The sequence below is a fragment of the Diadema setosum genome, chromosome 1, assembly GCF_964275005.1.
Source record: "Diadema setosum chromosome 1, eeDiaSeto1, whole genome shotgun sequence".
Classification (NCBI taxonomy): domain Eukaryota; kingdom Metazoa; phylum Echinodermata; class Echinoidea; order Diadematoida; family Diadematidae; genus Diadema; species Diadema setosum.
This window is the reverse complement of record NC_092685.1, coordinates 4,660,823-4,678,865: the sequence shown is the minus strand read 5'-3', so window position 1 is coordinate 4,678,865 and position 18,043 is coordinate 4,660,823. Positions and strand designations below refer to the sequence as shown.

Here is an 18,043-nt window from a genome sequence, read left to right as displayed (position 1 = left end):
GACATCTAGGCCTTTTCACATTAAGTAAAAAAAAAAAAAAAAGGAAAGAAATGAAATAAAAAAAATCATGTTGAATATGTGTTTCAAAGTGTGCAAAATTTGTATTTTACCGGAAGGACCAAAGGGTTGCCATCCTGATTTGGAAAAGGTTGCAAGTTCGTTGGTAGTAAAACAAAATCAAAATGAAAAGGAATAACTTTCTAAATGGTTTCACATGCGGCAGTGAGAAATCTTTTTTTTTTCTTCTTCTTTTTTGGTAATCGCCTTTATACGACATGCATGGATCGTGAGGAATCGCAGATTAGGAAATAATGAACAAAATGAACGAAGTAGCACCGAAAACCGACTGCAATGTGATATAGATTATGTTGTACAGAATATTCAAACCCTATAAGTATAGTATTACTTGTTGTCAAAAATATTCGTTGTTAATCTTCCCATGGACCTACTACACATGGACTATGAACGGAGGTCTTTCTTTGATCCAATGTTCACCACCGCCACCTGATTATGTGCATCTTAATGAGTACATTCAGGTGTCTGGACAATAACAATTTTGTATCATGTATCATCACTAAAAAAAGAATCGCTTACCTCATTTCAGTCTTGTTTCGCTGATGTGCCTTTTTCAGACGGAAATGTCTTTGAATAAATACAGATGATGACTAGCAGCAAAACCTGAGAACATGACAAATTTTGTGTCTAAAGATGGGTAATTGCTGATTCGCACATTTTCGCACACGCATAAGACCTTGCCTAATGGCAAGATATACCTGTTCTCTACCATTACCATCCCTCTTTGCTCTGGAATAAGCTGCGGAAAAGTGAAATATTGAGATCACAAATGACGATCATTCTGTCAAAATGTTAGCTTTCTTTTAAAAAACTGCCTGCTTCTCCCAAGCGAAATTGTTTGAGGCATGATTTCCTAACATACACCACAAATGCACATTCACTTAACTTGATTTTTGCGAGTTACAGTGTATTTTCTTCTGCGCATACAGATTTCTCGAATCTCCGTCTTGTTCTTCTCCCGGCTTGCTGGCGGTGACGATGATGGGATCAAAACAGTGAAGCATGTTCAAAATGTCTTGTGGCGCTTTTGAGATGTGCGTGAATTAATTAGCGATACGATGGATGTCCTTGTAAATTAGGTCCATATGCTCATAGGTACACATAAAACGTCAGAACTCGGAAAAAAGTAAAATACAGCGTAGCAACAACCTTGCATGTATAGGCACTGCCCGGATTCGAACCGGGGATCTCCTGTTTACTAGACAGGCGCTTTAACCGACTAAGCCACAGCGCCGCTGGTAGTGATCACTCATGCTGAGCTTAATTGTTATCAATGCCATTAGAACTGATTAAAATTGATTGTATGTGTTTGCGTTACGACTTCAATATTGATTGAACTAGTATTTTGTTGTGTGCAGCTATAAATGTCCAATTTTAAGCGTAACCAAGAGCGTCTTGATGAGACATTTCAGTAATGTTTGTATGCTTAGCTGGGAGATAGTGAAAATCTCAGCTGCATCTTCACCAAGTTAGGGTGAAACTTTTTTTTTTTTTTTTTAATGGGGATCAAGGAAGATTCTATCCTTTTAATCTTTTCATTTTATTCTTTGACTGTCTTTTTATCTTTCCAACATGTCGAAAATATGTCATGGAATTACACAGGACAAAAACATACAAATAAACATTGAACACACACAACACATACACACCACCACACTCGTGTAAAGAAGTGCAATGTATAATTGTCCAACGATAACATTTCGAGCCCTCTATACAACCAGTAATGACCCCATTGTATGACTTCATATAGTTTGCTTATGTTTTTTTTTTTCAGTTTTGTTTTGTTTCACAAATGCAAATTACTGAAGAGTTATGGTAACTACAGAGATTACAACAATTACTGCTTGTAATTACGCTTGTCGTTTCAATATTTAGGTTAGGTTATGTAAAAGAAAACTTGCAACACCTTCTCTTGCTTGCTATTCAATCCCTCTGCTGCATCAAACTCTTTTTTATATAAAAACGTTTGGAGAAAAGAACAATCACGTTCTTGAAATCAAATGCATAACTACATTGTATTTCCTTATTTATGTGGTAAAATGCATTTAACCTCTACAACACAAATCATGATGATGAAATTTTCCATTCCCATCAGCAAAGACAAACACATCAAATGAACACGCAGAGACATGTTGTGCGTACGAAATGACAATTTATTTCAGCCAGGTATGTTCTGAAATGCTGTGGATATTTCTAGAAGGCTATGTGGCTCTCATTTTGCATTGTTATAGTTGGAATTCCCCAACCATTCTGCAATACACGCACTATGTTCTGTGAGTGGCATTCCCTAAAAAACATATCATCAATGTTTCTTGAATGACATCTACTTAAACCTGTTGAGGACAAGTCCCGAGTATACTTGTGTAGATGTCTATGGGAAATGCATGTTGTAGCAAAATCAGCCCGTCCTCAATGGGTTAAGAGGTCACAAGTAGCTTTTCCATATCTTGCATACAGTGAAACTTGCATGAGTTGACATCGCATAAGTCGACAAATCAAGTTGATTGACGCTAAGTAAAAATTTTGGCTATTTCTTTGCTCTATACATGTATTTGTTATTTGTTGACATCTGTATAAATCAATATTCTCGTCGACAGATTTTTCCAGTCCCATGCATATTTACTTAATCAGAGTTTACTGTATTTCCATGCCTCATCATCTGATAACTGCCAGGTAGTGCCATCTTCAAAGACCCACTGCAGAGATTCATCTGCTCTAATGCAGAATTGTTCATGAGAGAACAAGACTGTAAAGACTTCTATTTTAGAATCTAAGTGATGATATGTCTCTGGAATTTTTACAGCACTGTGAACTCATTGGGTATGACCAAAGTTTAAAAGTTTGTGGCCAAGTCAATCGAAAATCCTTGAAAAACCTTTTTTGATTACCGTTCAGCAAACATATGGAACAGCAACTGTAAATTCCTGTTCTACTTAAAAAAAAAAAAAAATTAATAATAATATCTCGTGAGGCAAATAAAATAACTGCCCTTGAATATTTCTTCCATTTTAATTTCAATTATAAAGCAGCTATGGAATGCCTGGCTTGATCTTTAACACTATTCATAATTGTTTTCTTTGCATCAAGTATACAAACAAGTTCATATAAAATTAATGACACGACTTTAATGGTCAACATCGACTTCATGGCTCAGTGACGTTCGTTTAAGAGAACATTTTTTCTTTTGTATTTATGTAAGAGCACATTTTTTAACGCTGGTTATGTACTTTTATGGAGTTGGGCAGTTTACATTCAGTGCTCAATGGGTCATGACACAGAAAATTTTGGAGAGTCTGCACGTAGGAAATTGGTCAGGGTTGTTTAGGCTGAACTGGGGATTTCTGTATACCACAAGTCCAAATACATGTACAAAATTTCCACTTTAGTGTCATGCATATATTGACCACGTGCACTACCCCTTCCAAAAAAGAATGAAAAACACACACAGGAACCATAAAACAGAATGGCAAACAAGCCAACCGGAGAAAGAAACACAATTTGAGGCTCATCTTTTATGGACTTCCGTTTATGACCGTGAGTGCGTAGGTAAAACCACAATTGTTATGTCAATGTAACCTCAAAGTGATCGTACATCCCTAAATTAACTTTTTAGATGCACCTACATATGAGTAATTATTTCCTACCATATTTTACGAAAGTGAATCAAATCTATTCTACCTGACTACCTGACAATGGAGTCAATGAAAGAGATATCAACACAGCACCAACGACCAATCAGTTAAACCTTTCAAGACCAACATTTCAGAATACCATAAATATCACATACAGTTCAGTTGCACTTGGATATGACAGACATTACCTGCCATTGGCCAAACCTCTAAGAAAGTTTTTCAGACTCCAGCAGGTGGCATCGGCATGGGGTAGTCTGGCTGAAATATTGTATTTTTGTTTTGCCTCACACTCTTCCGAAGTGTCACTAATTGGAAAGCTTGGATGCTCCCTGGCCAGCAGTCTCACATACTTCCAGCTTCCATCATTTGCCCATGAGCTTCCTCTTCTTAGCCATGGATGGTTTCATGCCTGAGGGTCCTCCACTGGTGAAGAAACTGCCCGCTCCACCCCCAATACTCCCTGCTCCTCCCAGCCCACTACTACTGCCACCACCTCCACCACCACCACCAGCCCCTGGAATTCCCCCACCAACACTGCTAACGTTTGCCCCCACTGCTCCACTCATCCCACTCGTTGGTCCCGGCATGCTGGCACCCACTGTGGCACTGTTTGCATTGTTCTGAGACTGGTTGTTCTCCTCCTTCACTTCCTCTTTGGGGATCACTCTAGAGGAGGGTGCTTCCATGGCTGAACCATCGACGGGCACCGGCCTGTCCCCAGGTTTGGGCTGTGGTGTTGGGAGAGAATGGGAGAAGCTATTTTTAGTTACCTGTTTGTCTTGTTTGATTTCAATGAATCAATAAATAATACGAAATACAATCATCACTCATGTGCACAGCAGAAAAAGACAAACAAACAAACAAACAAACAAACAAACACAAATTGGCCAGCACTCAGTTATCTGTTGCACATAAACATCAGTGCAAAGATGCATTCATGACAACTATGTTGCTATAATGACCAATAACAACCACCCCCACAACAAATAAACAAATAAAAGCCTGCGACTCCGCTACCACAGTAAATAGTTGACATTTCCCCTAAGTGCTTCCTACATATTGACACTCCAAACAATAGATGCATGTTATCATTCATATTCCCCAGATGACAATCATATACTGTACTATGTACAAAAACGTTTTGCACAGAAATATTTTTTAGATCCAAGAGCATTGTTGTCAGTTGCAGCTGGACATAAAGAAGAAGTGATTAGAAAATATTGTAATGCATAATTTACACAAATTGGTTTACACATTAGAATCTGAAAAAGTTGGTTTTGCCATGATACTTGACATGCCTGTGTTCTTTCATTTGATTTTGCTCCATTATTTTTAGGTGCTAAGCATAAAACGAGCATTTACTCCTAGCCCTTATCAATCCAAACAAGCAAAATATTTCTGGAAATAAACCTCTTATGCTCCCATTGGCTACTACGTACAAAACACTCAACTAAATGAATCATATCATCTGCATTCCCAAGTGATTCATACAAATACTTTTTATTCAAATCATCTGTTTTAGAGTTGCCAGATAACTTCAGTAAGTGCCAAAAAAATGATGCCTGGTTTTCCCCACAAGTTCATGCATGGGAATTCCATCAGTTCAAGAAGATAAAAGAAAGATTTGCACCACAGCCACAGACCGAGGGGAATCCCCATTCCAAACACTTGGAAAACAATCTCTGCATTTCAGAGCTTTCAAAACAATATTTACACACCACTAAACATGATGCGGCAGTTCTCCATCTCTTTAGGGTGTGACTTCACAAAAAATATTCCCCCCCACATCATTTCCTCATACCATTTTTTGTCACATCATTTACCCTCTGTAAAGAGCAAGCAGTAATGGCATCAGCAGAAGTGGAAAGACAGAAGATTGCTAAGTTCTCAGTACACAGGCTCAGCTTTGACAGAACATGGAATGACAAACGGCCAATAAAGTTAATTGCACAGAAGACAGAGCATTCTGCATGCCTTATTGTTTTGATTACTTGCAGTGTGCTCTGGCCTCCTGCCACAAGCCAAAATTCTTGCTTCATCTACTATGTGTACTCTGTAGTCATATCACAAGTATCCAGTTTCACTTCGAATAAAACAAAAATCTGCGCAACAATACATACAGACACAAATGAATGTACGGTACCACAAATATCACACTGCCAAAACAAAAACAAAACAAAAAACAATAGAAAAATTGCATTGCAAAAGTGAGCATGTGTGAAGTGTCTCTTTTTTTTCTTCTTAAAATACAAGAACTTTTGTTGTTGTTGAAAGCATTACCTTCAACAAAGGAATTTAGTGTTAGATTGCAATCACACAATTGTAGTCTCATACTGAGGTGACAAGAATTTGTGTCCCGATACCTATGCTGACTAATTGATGAAATGAACATGAAAAAGTCTCATTATATCTTTAAGCATCAGAAGAGGAGGAGAAAGAAGAGGAGAGGGAAGAGGAAGAACAGGATGACAAGGAAAAGAATGAATACAAGGAGGGAGATGACATAAAGGAGTAGGGAGAGAAAACAAAATTACCTGAATGACTTTGAAAGGAAACTTGCGGGAGAGGTCTCCCAGCAGGACATCTACTCTCTTCCGCTGAAACACCGAGCTCAGCTCTTCTTTGGGTTTCTTCCGCTTCTTTGTCTCTGAAAGATTAAAGAGCATCCCCAAAAAAGCCCACTTGAGAATAAAATAAGAGCAGTGTAATGTCAGGTTATTTTACCTTCCTTAAAATTTCATCTTACCTCAGAGTAGACGATCCCAAGACATACTTTTGATGTAGAAATTATGCCAAAAACTATGAAATGTATGGAAATTACAAATCAATGTCTTTCCTTGCTATACAAACCTATACAACAATTTATCAACAATGGGAAGCTTCCATAATTTTTCATGAATGTATGAACTTACCTGTTTCATTGTCCTTTTCCTTGAATTCCCACCAATATCCTTTACTTGGGTGATATCTCGAGTAAGATATACATTCCTCAAAAGCTGTCTGAATGTTGTGGACTGCGGTGGTCTGTATTAAAATAATCAAGTCATCATTGGTAACTAAAAAAAAAAAAAAAAAACTCTCACTGACATAGAAAATTTCTTTAAAACAATAAAGATGAATTACATACAAACTGGCACCAGAGCAACATACATACATGTACATGTATCACACATTTTGATGTCATTATCATGACCTTCTAACATCTATTGTTTGAGTCATGTTAAAGTTTACCTGCAGTTTTCACAACCTGAAAGAGAATACATGTACATTAAAAACAAACAAACAAACAAACAAACTTCTGTTTTACTTTCCCAATCCAGTAAAAGAATGTGGTCTATTAACACTCATTTGAAAAGAATCACATATTGACAAAATGTCTATTCACTAATTTTTAGTACATTGTACCATCATCACTTTTCAGATGTAATTAGAATTGTTCCACACATCTGAATGCAGCATGATGCTTCTTATTATCATTTTTAAGGGCTTATTATTGTGGTCTCTACCAAGTTTTCGCAAGTATGTTGGGTTCTGGACTTCATGTATTCAGTTCAGCTATAAATGCGGCCACTTTTCCTAAAACTGTATTTTCATATCCTAAAGTGTGGCTGTAAGGCAGAGCTATGGTGTGGAAATTCCCATTTGGAAAGCTCAGGAACAGGAAAAAGAAAAGGCTTACAACATAACAATGGTATAAGCTGCTCAAAATGATGACTTATCTTGTAAACAGCAAATAACTTTTGAAAAGTGCTCAAAATAAAACACTAACATTAGATTGTAAGCCTTCTGACTGTGTGTGTGTGTGGTGTTTTTTTTTTTTTTTTGTAACATGCAAGAAGCACTAAAAGATATCACAGGACTTTCAATATTGTAGTCATTTCCCATAAACAAAAGAAGGCAACGGTACAAGGGTTCGATAGGTAAAATTTTATTGCCTACACAACAGCATACCATTCTGGCATTGATTACAGAGCACAGGTCAGGGGCCTGGTAGATCCTGCCAGCGATGATGTAATAGTCTGCCAGAGGTGTTGTCTCCTCTGGGGAATGTCGATGTTGCTTCCTCACAACATATAAGATTGGCTTCTGTACATGGAGCAGCTCATACTCCAGACCCGTCATGGATCTGATTTTAAACAAAAATGGAGAAAAATAACTTGGGAAAGACACAAAACTGGATCTATTTTTTTTTAACACCACCTACATTAACTTCAAAGTCAGACAGGAAAGGGGCAATTTGTGGCATTGGAAATTCTAACTCCAAAACATTCATAAGCATAATTCATATTTGACAAACAAAGAACACAAATGGAAGAGGTTTTGGCCACGCACCTATAATTTAGGGCCGTAAACACTGTGGTAAAGTGCACAATTGCTGAGGTTTTATCTACCCTCGAAAACTCCAACCAAGTATCGATTGCGACAATTAGAATTAGAGTTTCTAAAAGCTACTTTACTGAACAACAGAAATTTGGTTTCTGGGTCTTGATTGGTTATGGAAGCAAGTCTCAATGAAATACTACCTTCAAGGCTTTAATTCATATTATACAGTCAACCTTGCCTACGTCGAATGTACAGTGTATTTGGACTGAAGAACCCAAATAGTGCAGCTTCAACTTAGCAAAAATTTTAATAATGAGAAATTAAAATCAATAAAACATAGAGAGAAGAGGAATACAGAAGTCCTTCGACTTAGACAATCATTTGACTTTTAAAAGCAAGGTTGACTGTATTTCAATTTTCCTAAGTCCCCAAGCAATCTATGGATGCAATTAAAAAAAAAAAAAAAAAATCTGAAGCAGAATGAGTTTACAAACTAACTTGAGTTGCTCTGGGTTGACCCTCTGCATTTTAATGATCTCATTGTTGCAGGTGCGGTCATAAAAGGGATTACTCCGGTTGGAGAAGTACTCCAAAACATTGGCTTCATTCAAGTGAGGGATCCAAGCCGAGTCGTGCCAGGAAATATGGAGTGGGTTGTCTGTGAGGATTAAAAAAAAAAGAGAGACAAAAACACATTGTAAATTCGTATATTGTATTTATTTTTGTAGTAACAATTGCCTATCTCATCATGCCTTGATTTGAACTTTGTTGAACGACGTGATGTTGCAATGCGGGGCATTACAGAGAAAAATGAATTATGGGTTGTCATCTAGGTTTAACGCTATCTTTCTCATCGATCTAACTATACCCAGCCCAGTCGATGTTAATTAATACGCGCTCCGCACGCACGGCGTCTGGTCGGGCCAACACGTTATATAGACCATTCTAATCCGAACACAGCACAGGGGGGAAATGAGAACAGTTGTCATCACCACATTCAATACGAACGAATGGGACTAGCCCACCAACACAGCAGACTGATACTAGTATTCGACAGACAGGCTAGCCGATATCGAGAGGATGGGTTGAAAGGAGAGCAATTGCATAAGATTCTTCCTAGATAAAAACAAAATAATCTGGGGTATGCTATATGAACAACTGTACACGAGACTGTGTTAAATAGCAATAATTTGTGAGTATTCTCACCGTCAGAAGACATTTTGTCACGGTCACACCGAATGGTTGCATCATATGAAGTGATAGAGGGCGTTTTCCAACGATGCTCGCGCGCGGCGCTACCTACCGCGCGCTGCGCAGCAGCATGCAGCCTGTCAGATGCAGACAGCTGCTTCAGGTACGAAACCTTTATGTCCTCTGTGTTTTTTTTTTTTTTTTTTTTCCTGATTTTTTTTCTCCCCCCCCCCCCGTTTTTTTAAAAGTCGTGATCAATGCCAGAGACTCCAACCCCAAGCAACTTCTGATCTGGAGATTCTCCCGCCTGAAACCCATAGCAAACAGGAGACTCCAACTTGATGTGCGCGAAGCGCTTATTACGAGCGGCAGTAGAAGCGCTCTGTCAATGCTTTTCTCGACTCTCTGTCACGGATGTGGTAGGAGTCGCCATATTCATGGGAACAGTACCTTGCGTTCATCAGGAGAAGTATCATTTTGTGTTCCTAATGGACACAATTACTTATTACTGTCTTTCTGTATTAATCTGTCTTTTTTATTTTTATTTATTTATTTTTTTTAAAGCAAGATGGGAGGGGGCAGTGGAGGGGAAGGGATGGTGCTTAGAGTACACTGTATGCAAGGATTTCACGATGTCTGTAGAATAACACATGGGGATTTGCAAGTACATGTAAGTTGCAATGCTTATAGCTACAATGATTGTCACCTGTACTAAAGCTGCAGAAACAGCTGACAGAATTCAGTTGTTATTTGCAACTTAAAAATATTGAAACGTGCTGTTTCGGCATTATGGAACGATACCAAGTTAAAGCCCCGCTCGTATAGAATTCGTTCCATAAGGAAACTGTCGGTATATAAACTGTTAATCCGATAACCCCCCCCCCCCCCGCTTTTTGTCAAAAGTACAAGATGTCCATGTGTGTAATCTATAGTCAATAGACAATGGACCAGTTCGTTAATATGGCACATTTACGGATGTTTTCCTTTAAGGGACTAACAAACATCTATGTAATTTGCCCTTTCCCCTATAAATCTATTATAGATTTAAATACTTCCGGTCAGCATTATATTCAAATTCAAAGTTTCAAATTTCTTTATTTCACCAAAGCAAAAAACAAACACATACATCAACATTAGAATACAATTACAAACATATCAGATAAACAGTGTAAAAGGAAATGCTATGGTAGGCAGCAGGCAGAAAGGAAATGTCCCTTATTTTCGGCTGGGACCTATATAATATAAACATTCATTAAATTTCTATTACTAATGTGTTCGAAGCAAGTAAAACATAAGAGCAGGACAAGACAAAGACAAAACAATCAACATACAATGGCAAATAACAAAATGATGTCTCATAACATAAGGGATAAAAATTGATACTCTTAACTTAATGAGTTTGGGTGTAATTATTGAGGAGAATCTTTTCATAACCAGATTTAAATATATTCAAAGAGTTAGCATTACGTATTACAAGGGGGAGAGAATTCCACAGAGTAGGACCACTGTAAAGAATAGATCGTTGATACAGAGATGTACGAGATAAAGGTACATCTCAGTATATGCCTGCATTGACTGTTGCTATGGCGCTGGTAATCATACTATGTAAACTTTCTGGTTGCCATGACAACTTTTGTTACATGATATTGTGCACTGAATTCAATTAATATCATTTACTAATAAATTTATCTACGAGACGGGTAGATGATCTCTTGTAAATATATCTTTGTTAATAAATTTGTTTCTTCAGAAATACTGCCCGTCGCAGCAGCTGTCTTATCACATGCAAAATTGTGTCCCATGTACTTAAAATTACAGTATTCAGTAGGAATATGTGGACTAAATAACTCGTCACTACCTTAGATCATGACAGAAACCAAATTATGTCTATAATGCTGATTACATAATAGAAGCGTAAACCGGCCCATACTAAACTTCATGGCACTAAATTCGGAAGGCACGTGAAGGTAATGACAGATGTCTTTTCCAAACTTCAGCAATTCAGACTTTACTCATCGGTTCGACTTACGGTAAAAAATCTCAGTCTTGTCTCACTTTTGTGATTTATTTCATTATCAGTATTGACAGGATATTTTCTGTCACAATGATGACCTCATGAACAGCAACTCACAAAAATACCTCTTTGACCCTTTTGGATTATTTTTCTCTTTTTTTTTTAATCGTGCATGAAGATTGATAACGGTAAGTCAAGCAGAAGGATCTAAAGAAAACATAACAATGTAACATATGAATAAATAAGAGGTGGAAAAGAAGTCCTTCACACAGTATCTGAAAGGATACAAACCAATAAAAACAAAAGGTGGTGTCCAGTGATCGGCGCGTATTGTTATAAAGGAGGTCTCATTTCGGTTAATATCAAACGTAATAATCAAAAAGGGTATAATGTATTGTTGTGTTGGTTTGTCATGCGGTTTGTTCAAGGTTTGACCTGATTCCAATTTAACCTCTACCCTACGTGAGGTATGATACTATAAATACCACTATAAAGATAAAAATAAATATACGCATTCAATATACCCTCTTATGACTGATATACATGCGTGACTCATTAAAGGGAACGCAAACCCAAAAGAGTAATGTGGATTGAGTGAAAGCAGCAACATTAGTAGAACACATCAGTGAAAGTTTGAAGAAAATCGGACAATCGATGCAAAAGTTATGAATTTTTAAAGTTTCGGTGATGGAACCGCTGGATGAGGAGACTACTAGAGGTTATGACGTATGAGTGGACAACAATACAAAGAAACTATAAAAAAAATTCAACAAAAATTCACTTTTCTAGCATTATGAAAGAGCACTTGACTAGCCGCTTTCAGAAAGCAGGGGGAATAATTGCTACCCTTAACATATGTCAGTATCAAGTTGATGGAATTTGTCATTTTCATGAAAAATGAATTTTTGTGGAATTTTCTTTATATTTTCTTTATATTGTTGTCCACTCATACGTCATAAGCTCTAGTAGTCTCTTCATCCAGCGGTTCCAACACCAAAACTTTAAAAATTCATAACTTTTGCATCGATTGTCCGATTTTCTTCAAACTTTCACTGATGTGTTCTACTAATGTTGCTGCTTTCACTCAATCCACATTGCTCTTAGGGTTTGGGTTTGCGATCAAAGATCCACAAAAAGCTTATTGTTATAAGTTGCAGCACTAATATCACAACATCAAATCTGATTTCCGTTTTGAATTACAAATCCGAGCAAAATCTTAGCTACCTCCATCTGACGCACATGGCTTTACTTCGTTCCATCGGGCGATGGGACAAAGTAAGCCGACGTACATTAAAGTGGTAAAATAAAACACGATGAAAATTATATTATCCTGTCATGAACAGAGTTATAGCTAATGGCATTACTTTCTTCACGATGGATAGTATTGTACTACTTAATTGCTATGTATAAGACTTGACAGGGAAGGGCGAGCGTCAGAGAGGGTTGGGTATCAGTTAGGTACTATGCTGCTATCTATTGTAGAAAACATGTTCTTCCCGATATAGGATGTCCGTGCGCCAGAGGGAAGGAGGATATGTATATATATATTGTAACGAAATTCGGTGGAACCGATTCGATTTAACCGTTTCGATTATAATTTGTTATGATCGATTGTGCCTATAGCATAGAAAGGGGGCACTATCGGAACGTTGGGCAAACATTTTAATGTGGTAGTGCATTATTATGAGTTCTAACATTTATTATTAAATATGTGGTTACTTGTTTGTCATGGGCAAGTTTGGATTATTTTAATACCAACTCCGGTTTAGACCGATGATACATGCCGAATTGTAGTAACCATGTACAAGAGATACTGCCGAAATATATCATCGTTGTACGAATTTGATAACCACGCCAACATTGTAAATAATTTGAATGACTACTGCGGGTATTTTCTGCGTCGCTCACGGCCGTGCGGGATTGCCTCCTCATTCCGCGATAGGAGGAGAGGCATATAAAGTGACCGTTGTGTGACATAGTCCGCAACAAGTAGGCCGTGTATGATACATTTCCAATGTGTTGTTAATGTTTACTTCTATGTGTAATAAACTGTACATGTGTTCCTCTATTGCTGCCTTCACTGTGTCTTCTTGAGGGTTCTACCACAATACATCAGTTAGGAGAGTGGTGGTACATGTTCCTGAGAAGACCAACCAGCAAGTCATTGGATTTCAGGCATAATGGTAATGTGACTTGTCGCATAGTCCGTGCCCAATCCAAGTTCCAGTCGTCGCCGTTGGATTTCAGGCATAATGGTAATGACTTGTCGCATAGTCCGTGCCCAATCCAAGTTCCAGTCGTCGCCTGAGGAAGTTGGTAACGGTGCGATACAGCACTTTACCCCGTGCCATCAACGACACCTGTGCCACCATATATATATATATATATATATATATAACCCTCTACTCTCCCGCCCCAGCTCACCGCCCTGGGCTGGGGCTACCAGCGGCAGGGGATGGCTGGGCTCGCGCCCGGTCTGTTAAGGCGCGAGGGGATTTGGTTAGTGCACTCGGATTTATAGACACACCTGCCACATCATCAGCAATATTAATTAAATTAGATTAAGGACAAAAATTAAACAACCGTTACATCAAATTAATAAATTTACTTTGGTATTTATTTAAGGGGAAAATCTCCTCTTGTTAAATCACTGTAAACCCACAGTTGCTTGGCAATTCAACATTTTGATACAATATAACCAAGCATGCGCATAATTCAATCTCGGTTATTTTTTACTTACATGGCCTCGGGTGCAAGTGCAAAAAAAAGGGGGGGGGGGGTTAATAGGGAGAGGGAAATTGTCCGCGGAATACTGCAGTTGTTATGGAAGCCCTTCCTTCTCTCAGTCCTAGTCGCCGACGTTACCCGGAGCTCTGTCGGTGGCTGCCTTCGTCGCTTCGGCCCGAATCGCGTCCGTCGCACCGGCGGCTGGTCTCCGGCTGCGCCTCACTTCCTTCTGGGTCTCCTCAAAACATTAGTGGGCCTCAGGGGTGGGGTTTGTGCACAATTCACAATCTTTTTTTTTTCTCTCTTGTTACACGACAACTCTTCGGACAGTGGCACGGACGGCGTTCCCCACGTCAGAAGTAAAGTTCGGCCCACGGCTCTCTCTCCATTAACAACGTTCAACGTTCACCAACGTTCAAAAAAGAAATTGATGCCAACGGGCTACATCTTCACTAAGATTTAATCTATCTGGCAAAGTTCTCTCCACATTGTGTCCAGAAATCTCTCGAGATGTGCAAGAATTTCTCATGAAGCCTCTCTCGAAGTGTGTACCAAATTCTCCTGAAATCTCTCTCGAAGTGTGTACAAAATTCTCCTGAAAACTCTCTCCTGAAAATCTGTCTTCTCCCTACAATACATGCCCTTTTAAACTAACCCTTAAATCCCTCCTACAATTCCATAATCCAATCATTTTAATTAATTTCCCACACCTGAATTATTGACAACCCTCTTTCGACCAATCCGCTTACCTGTCCCCGACTTGACCCTCTCCTCTCACCTGCGTAACCTACCTGCGTCTCGAACCCAACCTGACACTCTCCCTTCCTCCTAATATTTATAAAACAAAACCCAGCTTCGCTACGAGCCCTTTAACTTACTCCTCCAGCAGGATTCCCGATTTAACTCACACTACCACAATATTCTCGTTAAACACCTCAACTCCTTGTCAAACATATACTCCTAACATCCTGCCGGTCCTATCTATTTCTTTGTCCTTTAAAAATCACCTGATGTCTATCAAATGTCCTTCTTCTTTATTCCCTTTGTCTGATTCCCTACACTGTCCTACCATGCCCTAAGCCCGCTGTCTAAACCTTATTCCTTCCCTTTTATTCCCTTTATTCTTTCACCCTGTGCTTTGCCCTATCTACTTCATGACCCCCTAATTTCTTATTATTCCCTTTATAATGCCCATCCTATTCGGGAGCCCCCAATTTTTCAGCTCGTTATATATATATATATATATATATATATATATATATATATAGATAGATAGATAGATAGAAATAGATAGATAAATAGATAGATGGATAGATAGATAGATAGATAGATAGATAGATAGATAGACAGATAGATAGATAGATACATATAGACAGACAGAGGGAGGGAGAGAGAGAGGGAGAGAGAAGTGGTGGAGGGAAGGACAAGAACAAAATACTTGTAATACTTTTCTTTCTGCATGCTTACACCCTGGAAACAATGATCTCGTGTATCCAGGGTGCATAATAAAGCCCCCCCCCCCCCCATATTCTTATACAAAAGTCGCACTCGTCGCCGCAAGGTAAACATTATAATACATTGTGCTAGGTACTTCAGTGTTCAAGGGGGAACCTGAGGCAGGAAAAGGGGTTTTCCGTTCCTCGGTAGGGGACGAAGTGAGTTGCGGAAATCCCCTCATCTGGGGAGAGGGTCTTTCCCCGATTGTAAATGAAGTGAAGAAGTTTGTATACACTTTGAATAAATGATTGCATGTTTATTATGTTATGTTTATAACCCAGGACTACATTACAGCTGGTATTATGTATTACAAAAACAGAATCCACTGACCTAGGTGGCTGTTTATTTATTCGGTGTGTGCGTTTTTTTAAGGGAGAATAAGTTTGTGTATTTTTTTTTTTATAATCATTAACGTTATTTTTGTTTAATCTACGCTGTTCAACTACATATCTGATTTTAATTATTACTTTGTATATGCGTTACAAAAACAAATAAAGTTTGAATGAAGTGACTTTATTGTGACTCGCACAAAATGAACAATGAGCGGGTCCCTTACGAATCTATAATTTCGGGCATTTTCTTTTTCCATGTTCCATATTCCACATTTCATACAAGTTTTATATTCCATTTGATTTTGAAAAAGATTTTTTTTTTAACACAATAGTCAGTTTGAAAAAAAATTGCACAAATAATAAAGGACGTATTGAGTGTAATTATGAGTAACGCACCAATGTCAGAAGTGATGTAACATGCAAAATACAAGATGTCAAGAATATTAATAATAGTTTTAATAGTAAAGGTATAACGAGACATTCATTGCGTCTGTTGTTCATACTGTAAGTGTTGCACAATACTTTGGAATGCAGTTTTCATATATATATATATATATATATATATATATATATCGGCCAAGCGGGCTTGGCCTCGTCTCATATATATATATATATATATATATATATATATATATATATATATATATATATATATATATATATTTGCAAGCTTCCTGCATGGTTGTCAAACAGCCTTTGACAGTTTATAAAGGTTTGAGCTTTAATGTGTTCGAAAATTTAACAAAGATATTTCCATTTTCTTGCATGAAATAAAAGTCACTTGGCTTGCTTTTTTCAGAATGCAAGGAGATGCATAATGCCAGTAGCATAGCAAATGGAAGGAGTCTTCCCATAAAAATGAAACCTTGTTGAATTTACTGAAAATGAAATTATAATGCTACCGTATAAGTGTTGATATTGATGGAACATTCTGATCACCTGGTGTAGGCAAGTCCATTCGTGGTCATGTTGGTGCTTCGGCGATGATTGGCAGATGTGGTCACGACCCGAGTCTTTTGTTTAGGAGTCTTTCTGTGGGTGAGTTCAAGCATGTAACCCTATGGTTCAACATGCACAAGTAATCTTAGAACGGATAATGTGAGGGCTATCATGGGGTGCATGGGGAGCATTTTGGATTTTCGTTTTGCCGCGTGCCGTAGGAAGTTTTCTGGATTATTTTATGATTACTTTCGTATTCAGTGACGTCGGTGAATTTTGATACGATTATAATGCATATCATTATGCATGGAATGTGGAGGAATGTGGACATAGCGAATGAAGCAAAAGTAATACCCTGCAGTGATCTCAAGGGAAAGAATAGGCTGGAATGGTATGGTCATGCTGCCGAGAGATTGATGAAGAAGGCATCGGGGTAGTATTTGAGATGAAAGTAGAAGGAAGCACGAAACGTGAAAAACGAAAACAAGAGGTGGTCTGACATTATAAACTCCGACCTAAACTCTAGCTTGATCTGGACAAGGGATGGCGTAGTCTCATAAAACTGGGAATCGGGCAAAAAAACCGCTACCCGAACTGACCACGGGTGAAAGGTGTGTAAAGGTGTGCACTAATGAATACGCATGGTTGATGATGTGCTTGTTTAAATAATTATAATGTTTCATAGGCTTGTATGGATATGATATTATTTTTTTTTTTATTTATGTTTTATTGAATGGATATGATCTTGTTACAGGTAATAATTTGACAATTGTGTGGGTTTGGGTAATTTTTAATATATATTGATAGACCAATTCATTTTATATTTTTTTTATTGTTTTCACTTTTTAGTTGCAAGGGGGATGAAATATGTATCATTTGTATGTTTGACTTTATGTGCTATTCAAAATATGATTTTTTAAACATTTACATGTACTATGTGTACTGGACCCCGTGGAAGAACAGGGTCATTATAATTATTATGACAATAGATTTGAAATGGGAAATTCATCCATTTTGTAATCTTTCTTTGATTCATCTATGATTTATCTAACGTTTTGCGTATTTTTAAAAAAATGTTTATAGATAAACAAACAAACAAACAAACAGACTTTGTTCAGTAACCAACAGAGAGAGAGAGAGAGGGAGAGAGAGAGAAGGGAAAAGGCCATTTGTACCAACGTGCTCATGAGCAAACTCCGATCGGGCTTCTATTACTATCCTATTTCTGCATTTCCTCAATCCACATTATGCATAGTATTTTGGTTTCATTCCCTTTTAACAAAATAACAAAAACTCCACTTCACAAGAGCAAA

The 18,043-nt window shown here is 37.9% G+C and overlaps 1 protein-coding gene and 1 non-coding gene across 2 annotated transcripts; both read right to left on the bottom strand.

Moving 5' to 3' along the window:
• Window positions 1-1,235: 1,235 nt before the first annotated feature.
• Window positions 1,236-1,309, bottom strand: Trnat-agu (transfer RNA threonine (anticodon AGU)). Its single transcript has one exon. It is a non-coding gene; the product is annotated as a tRNA-Thr (tRNA).
• A 908-nt stretch (window positions 1,310-2,217) lies between these two features.
• LOC140246795 (mediator of RNA polymerase II transcription subunit 6-like) lies at window positions 2,218-9,263 on the bottom strand. The gene is made up of 6 exons (XM_072326130.1): window positions 9,237-9,263; window positions 8,529-8,688; window positions 7,659-7,833; window positions 6,620-6,731; window positions 6,242-6,354; window positions 2,218-4,435 (listed from the first exon to the last, which is right to left on the bottom strand). The coding sequence occupies exons 1-6, from the start codon at window positions 9,247-9,249 to the stop codon at window positions 4,070-4,072; spliced, it is 939 nt and encodes a 312-aa protein (XP_072182231.1). The 5' UTR covers window positions 9,250-9,263; the 3' UTR covers window positions 2,218-4,069.
• Between the last annotated feature and the right edge of the window lie 8,780 nt (window positions 9,264-18,043).

Coding starts and splice junctions, on each gene's coding strand:
- LOC140246795 (XM_072326130.1), bottom strand. Junction 6,732..7,658: donor CTGTAATCAATGCCAGAATG/GTATGCTGTTGT, acceptor ATTTTAATACAG/ACCACCGCAGTCCACAACAT. Junction 6,355..6,619: donor GGAAAAGGACAATGAAACAG/GTAAGTTCATAC, acceptor TTAATCTTTCAG/AGACAAAGAAGCGGAAGAAA.